The sequence below is a fragment of the Solanum tuberosum genome, unplaced genomic scaffold (assembly GCF_000226075.1).
Source record: "Solanum tuberosum cultivar DM 1-3 516 R44 unplaced genomic scaffold, SolTub_3.0 scf00200, whole genome shotgun sequence".
Classification (NCBI taxonomy): Eukaryota; Viridiplantae; Streptophyta; class Magnoliopsida; order Solanales; family Solanaceae; genus Solanum; species Solanum tuberosum.
This window is the reverse complement of record NW_006239124.1, coordinates 355,990-363,477: the sequence shown is the minus strand read 5'-3', so window position 1 is coordinate 363,477 and position 7,488 is coordinate 355,990. Positions and strand designations below refer to the sequence as shown.

Below are 7,488 nucleotides of genomic sequence, written 5' to 3'. Positions count from 1 at the left end.
GTCCAATATTATATTGACAGTTGGGCAAAGCTTTGATGTGCAACCACTGGTCATAGGCAACATTCATATCTCAATTGGGTTTTGACTGATCATTTACACAGTTTCATCTTTTTCAACAATTAGCGATTCTAACTTGGTATGATTTTGGTAGGCTTGGAAGTTTGTTATGCTTATCGAAGGCAGCATATCTAGGTTTTGACTCATCATTTCAGAATTCGCTCCTAAAAAAATCATGGGTGTGATTGGTTTTTAGATGGGGTATTGGTTCTTGGAGTAAAGATTCTGACTTTATGTGATTGGTTTGGTGGAGTTTTGAGGTTTTTACATTATGGAAAGCAACAGAGCAGGACAACTCACTGGGAAGGAAATTCATGGTTTCCGCACTCTGCAAGGTATTATCTGTTACTTTGATTTTGCTAGTTTTATGTCAAAACAGCACGGTTGTTTACTTGTGACAGAAGAACAGTTTACTTCAATTTAGGGGTTAGCTTTGACTTAGGTACCTAAAAAGATAAGGTAAGAAATAATGCTAACAGTAATCCCTGAGATTATGGCATATAAAGTTTGTTGGAATAATATTACAACAATAACCAAGCATCAATCTGAAACAAAGGTAAGATGCAATAATTTTACCTTTCACATGATAGTCAAACAAAGGTAATCTTATCTTGGTTTCATGAGAATCCCTCTCTTAATGTATATGAATACGAGATCAGTTCTTATCAAAGTAACAAGGAGTTTCTTGATTTTGACTAAACCATGGTATGAGGTTGAGGATCAAGAGCTGAAGAAGACTTGAGTAACTTGGTGGGATGGTTAAAACATATCAATTTGATAAATTATCTTGAGTATCAATTTTATTGACCATTTTTTGGACAACGGTGGTGTCGGGATCAACTTGTGCATACCTTGACTATTTCGCCGGGCCACATGTTACCTTCCACCAACACATGTACTCGGTAACTCTATCCATCAAGACTTAGCCAATGTGAAAAAAACCACTCTTTTTCTTCTGTAGGGATATGAACTCTGATCTCCCATGATTTTCATTTCATTAACCGAGAGGCCAAGCTCTTGGGTGCTTCATCGACATTAAAATGACAAGTGCATGAGAATGACAAATGTTTTTCTATGGTTTTCAAAAATTCAAACAATCTTCTTTTATTAAGTTTGACATGAAGATACATGTTGCTTTGCACGACTATTAGAAAAACATGTTGCTTTGCACAAGAGCTGGCCTGTGACTTATGGTAATTGATTTGTGACAATCCCTGAAACTGCGCATCAAAAGAAAAAGAAAAGGAAACTACTTTATTACTCTAAAATTCATATCTGCAGTTGAGGATAGTGAGAAAGGTCATTGTGTAACGGATAGCACTGCAAATAATGATTTTCTTGAAAACTGTATTGTACAGTTAATGTGTCTCTACGTGCGAGACACAAGGGCTGTAGGACACACATAATATGCTAAAAGCACTTGATATTTATCTCTATTTGGATATTAACTTCATTTTTTTCTTTTTAATAAGTTTTATTTATCTTGACTTTTAAAATACTGTAGATTAGTTTGTGGAAGGATTGGTTGAATGTATGTTCATCCAAATCTTTTTTTTTATCAAATCGTTTGGTCAAGTTCCACTTATCAAACTAACAAGACCTATCGTGGTGAAATACTCAGAAATCAGAACATAGTAAATTTGCTTCCTTGGCCACTCTGGTGAATGAAGTATTATCAAGTGTGGAAGTGTTTCTAACAAATTATTAGTTAAATAAGAGTGAAGCTAGAACTTCTTTTCTTTTTGTGATAGTTAGGAAGCCAGATCATCATGGAAACTAAACACGAATTCCTGAAAAATGAGAGCGAAGTGATGGCCAAAAAAGGCCCATTGATCTTACAATGATTAGATGGATGTACGAACTCATGGTGTAGAGGCACTTCAGTGCTAAGTTTCAGATCTGAATTGGCCTCTGACCTAGCCACTATTGCTTGTATTTTGCTTTTGGTTGACTTACTTTTGTGAATCATCCTTGCTGATTAAAAGTGATATTTTCTGTTGCTTGCACAGATTTGGATATTCCCAGTATATTGGAAGAAGCAAAGATGAGGTGGCTCCGACCAAATGAGATCCATGCAATATTATGCAACTATAAGTATTTCAACATCTTTGTCAAGCCTGTAAACTTGCCAACAAGTAATGCCTCTCTAAGCATGAATGCACGTTATGGTCTTTGTCTTGCAATTTTCTTATTTGTTTTGTGCGTATGAGTGTAATATCAAAGGAAGTGGAAAATGACATCAGTACACAAAGTAATACCCAGCACTAAACTTAGTACTTAGAATTGGCTTGTGAATTATTACATTTATCTTATAAACCAATAAAAAACAATTTACTTATTTAAAAAAAGATCCCTTCACTTCAGTTATTTCTTTTTTTTGTTCTGCTTTGATATGCTTTGCCTTGTGCCGAGGGTCTATCGAGAACCTCTCTACCTCCCAAGGTAAGGTTTACATACACTCTACCCTCCCACTTGTGGGATTACATAGGGTATGTTGTTGTTACTTATTAAAAATAGGTATCAGTAAACTGTACTCCTAGGACATGATAGATTCTATTGATTTATGTTATATTATCTTGTATCAATACAACAGGTGGCACAATCGTGTTGTTTGATCGTAAGATGCTCAGGAATTTTCGCAAAGACGGTCATAACTGGAAGAAGAAAAAGGATGGGAAAACTGTAAAAGAAGCTCATGAACACTTAAAAGTGAGTATCAAATGATCCTGAGTGTGTCCATGTTTTCCATTATTGCTACCTTGCTTGTATTTATCCAATGGATGAGTGCTCCTCATTGTGGTGCTGCTATATATCTGCTCTTAACTTTTTAGGTTATAGTTGCTGACTCGAAATCTCTTTGCCTTCTTTTTTTTGTACTAGTCTCTGTGAATGTGCGTTGCACGTTTATCTCAAACAATAATCATCTCATCACATCTTTCATACAATTAATAAATTTTAATGTTCAAAAATTAATATTGTGCCACATAAAAATTTGTCATAAAAAGGTAGAGGAGTGGGCCCATTATCCACCGAGTTTAGAAGACTGTGATTGGTCCAAAGGGCGGATCACAGGCGGATTTCTTAGTTATAAAAAAAATTATCGTAAAAAAAGAGATTCTTACCAAACAAATATAATGAATCATCTTACTTATCACTATATATATATTGTCTTGTGATTATGATGCCATCGAATTTGAGAGAGGATAAAAATGACAATCAGAATTACAACTAAATGTGGTAATGCATAGATGAAGAAGAAACTTTGAAATCAACAATTGAACACTACCAAGTTCTCGTTTAACTCAATAATAACTAAGTTTCATTGCTCATCAATTGAATCTGTATTTGAAGAAATAAGCTCATATTAGAAAGAGTAAACACATAAAATTTGTGAAGATGAAAATGCTAAATAATGGAGAGGTTTTCCATTGAGCAAACAAGCGTTACACTCGGTGCGAGAAAATAAATTATAACTTGATACCTAGGTTGCTGAAAAAAGGGTGTGCTGAACTCTTTCTTTTCTTAGCTTGAACACTGGAAAGTCCAAAAGACAATATGTATCAAAATAGATTCTTTCTGTTTGTCTGTTCCTCTCTTCAAAGAAATTAACGATTTATGAAATATGGCGGCAAGGGAAAATTTGAAGCCCTATATACTCTCAAAATTAGGTTGCAATTGCAGACATTTGGAGTGAATAATTCTCTTCATTTTAAAATGAAAACCCACACCAAAAGAAAAATATGGTGGGGATAAAACCAAATGATTGCTTTTAGCCATCCCAATCCAAGGCAGGTGCACTTGAGGTTTTACTATTTAACTCACATTCTTGCAGGGATGAACCTTTTGCCATCAGTCATATTTATATCTCACTGAATTGAAGGAGACCATTTCTTCATTTAGTACAGGAAAAAATAAAAAGGCAGGAGTTACAGAAGACAAACAACTCTTGAAAAATGAAAGGGTTTAAAAACTGAAAGACTTTATTTCTTAATGCCTTTTAATTGAGAAATGAATTTCAGCAAATGTTTTAAAAGTCAAAACAAGAGAAATGTAAATTAAAAAAAAGGACAAAAAAACATAAATATAAATGCAAGGGTATTTTGGCAATCTACCTTTAAACTTTGAGGCTTCCTACTTCTAAAATGTGATATGTGATGTGATGTGATGATAAGTACAATTGATGTTAATTGAACACCTGAATTTAAGATAATAAGAAAACTCCTTTCCACTTTATCTATACGGCTTAATAGTAGAAATCATGTACGCCACTTACTTTTGCTGAATGTTCTTGTGAATTTACGTATTCTGTACAGCTCTACTTTTGCCTCTCTTGTTCTGTACAGCTCTTCTTTTGCCTCTGTACCCACAAAGGTAGGGTTAAGGTCGGTGTACATCCTACCCTCCCCATACCCCACTTGTTGGATTACACTGGGTAAGTTGTTGTTGTACAACTCTACTTTTGTTGCCGTCAGTTTGTTCCCCATGTAAAGGTTAGCAACCTTTTGTCGATACAGCTCCCTTAGACTAATTGAGAAAAAATTGCTGCCTATTACATGCTATGGACAAGTGTTTAGTGGCATAAGACAAGGGAGGCAGAGTTAAATGTGTGTACAGGCGAATATTTAGTGGAACACCCTGTGTTGTGTTTTGGATTTGAACCCAAGATGCTGACTTGCTGAGGCTGATTAATGCATGTAACAGAGGTCATTGAGTGCTTTGGAATACAGGCTCAAGCATAATCGATGGGAAATAATGAAAGTATATGAACATTTGAATCATATTCTCTCCTATAATGGGTGAGAGTTTACTGTCACTCTAAAACACAGAATCTGAGAAAACGTCCAATTGCACAGTACTTAATCGTGCTACAAGTTTGTCGGTGGTCTGTCAATTATTCATCTACTGCAGCTAAATGACTGGAGGTGGTTAGACATGGCAGTAGCCGCTAAGAAAGCACAAAGAATAAACACATCTATCTGCTGAAATATCTGGAGCTCATATAGGAACAAGCTAGAATGGCCATGATTAATATTGTTGGAGCTAATTATGCATAAAGGATTAATCAAAACTCAATATCGCATAATCAAACTTTTATTTTTGCCAAAAGACTCGTGGAACTAAGACCATCTCCAGTATCACCAGTATATACTGCTATGCTTCTGTTTTCTCGCTACGTCGGAAGATGACTGCTAAGACCTAGCTGGATTTTGAATGACCAAATTCAATTAGCAAATTATCAATCTGCATTCATCTAGCTAAGGGGAGTTTCTAGTAATCCTATTTAATTTAGGGTGCAGTCATTTTTATAACTGCCCCTACCTAGTTTTAGTTGGTAATGTCTAACTAGTATTCTGCAGAATCTTTGGATAACTCGTCTTTCTCAATAATCATTTTTCTTGTGAACAATTTATCATTAATTTTAGTTTCTTCCCCTTCCTTTCATAGTATGTTTCTTTTGTCATTCCTACACCAGAACTATCAGATGCTTTACATTTGCAATTTGCAAGTGTGAATTCTCTTTTATAGCTTGATGCATAAAAGTTGTCAATTCTTTTGCTCAATGCATGCAATAGAATGTCTCCCCTGAGAAGCAAATATGAACCTTTTGGTTTCAATGTTGTACTCTTCTCATCCATGCTATTGTCCTCTTCTCTATTTGAAGTTGAGATGATTTGGTCTCTTCCAGAAGATATATATCTTCAAGATCTTGAGACGAGATTTGCAGTCTTTTAGTACTGGTCGAATTCATTTTGTTTCTTAGTGCAGGTTGGTAATGACGAACGGATTCATGTATACTATGCACACGGAGAAGATCTTCCGACCTTTGTTCGGAGATGTTACTGGCTACTTGACAAGTATGAAATACATTTTATTGCTGATAGCATTGAGTCAAAAAGAGGGTTTCCTCTTTGTTTCTTATTTCAGTCAACTGCAATGATAAGTCATTTGATACATTATCCGTTACATGAAACAGCTTGTGTCCTTTGAGTTTGATTTTGTCCATTGCTATGCTTGTATCAGGTCTCTGGAACACATAGTCCTTGTTCATTATCGAGAAACTCAGGAGGTTTGTTTCCTTTATCTTGGAAACTTCTTCAATATATCACTTATGAAAAAACAAATTCCTTCGTCAGTCCATGTCCGTATCAGCGTGTTTTAGTTTCTTGTTGTCCTCATTTAGACTTCCTGTGAAAATAACTATCATTCATATGTGCATTTCCTATTTTGGGATATATACAACTAAGTCCTTTGGTTCTACTATTCATATTTAGAAGAGTGTCAAGCTCTCTGGCCATCTGAATAATCTGTAGCAAATACTATTACATATACTGACACTGTTATCAAACTGTTTGACCAACACTTCACCTTTGTGGTTTTGTTAACGCATCACTACCATCAGAACACAGTATAGGAATGTTTCTGCATATATTGGCTTTCTGAGATTCCTAGTGTGAAGGGAAGAGATTGGCATTGGTAACTACAACATGAGCAGTATTATATGTGGTTTGTCCCTGATTGCAGGTAGATGTTAGGTGGTTACTATCTATGTAGATGATGGTATAGTGAAATATTTTTGTACAGCTGTCAGTCCAGCTATACTGTCAATGCCTTGCATAAGTTGTACCTTTTCTGTCACAGAAGGTTGAAACTAGAGCTAGTAATTTTTGCCCATATTTATAAAATCAGCTCATTTAATTCATATTTAGGTGAGTTAGATCACTTATATTTCAGATGGGTAAATATGAGTTTCAATTTATTTTTAACCCATAAAAAAAAATAAAAAAATATGAACAAATATTGGTAAAATATGGGTATCCATATTTGCCAAAATGCTAACTTAAAAATGCTCTCAAATCATGAGAAACCGTGGATATGAATGTTACCCATTTCCAAGTATTGTGGGATACTTATTAGTTATTATTGGGGCTTGGCCTTCTTTATTTTATTTATTCCTAACTTTTCAACTTTTTCTTTTCTTTTCTTTTTTGTCAACGTAAAACATTATGGAGTACTACATTTTGACCAAATGATTTTAACATGAAGCATTCAATTAAAAGTAATAATTTATCCTTTCTGATTCTTTCATCCAGTTATGATTTTTTTGTTGTTGTATAAAAAACGTAATACATTTCAAAGAAATATAAAATAATAACTTAAAAATCAAACTTAATAAGAATAAATGATTTGTATATTAAAAAAAGAAGAAGAGAGAATAGAGGGATATAAATGTTACCCATATCCAACTCCACGCTTAGAGGCCTCATATCAACAGTATTATAGTGTATTGAATAGAAAAAGTGACCGAAGAGGTCTCATATTGAGGGATGGACATAGTTTGGGTAAATCCTAATGCAATTTTTTTTTTTAGATATTTGGTTTTGTTTTTTGTATTCTCTTTTTTTTTTTTTTTTTTTTTTTGAAAAGAGAAAC

General features: G+C 34.4%; 1 protein-coding gene across 1 annotated transcript in view; it reads left to right on the top strand.

Annotated features, from left to right (window-relative positions):
• Positions 1-7,488, top strand: part of LOC102603199 (calmodulin-binding transcription activator 5-like) — a 25,614-nt gene continuing 18,126 nt past the window's right edge. Inside the window, exons 1-5 of the mRNA XM_006355330.2 lie at positions 1-392; positions 2,067-2,192; positions 2,651-2,766; positions 5,824-5,912; positions 6,079-6,124. Of these exons, the coding sequence (XP_006355392.1) occupies positions 329-392; positions 2,067-2,192; positions 2,651-2,766; positions 5,824-5,912; positions 6,079-6,124 (441 nt within the window). The 5' untranslated portion in view covers positions 1-328. The remainder of the gene's footprint in view (positions 393-2,066; positions 2,193-2,650; positions 2,767-5,823; positions 5,913-6,078; positions 6,125-7,488) is intronic.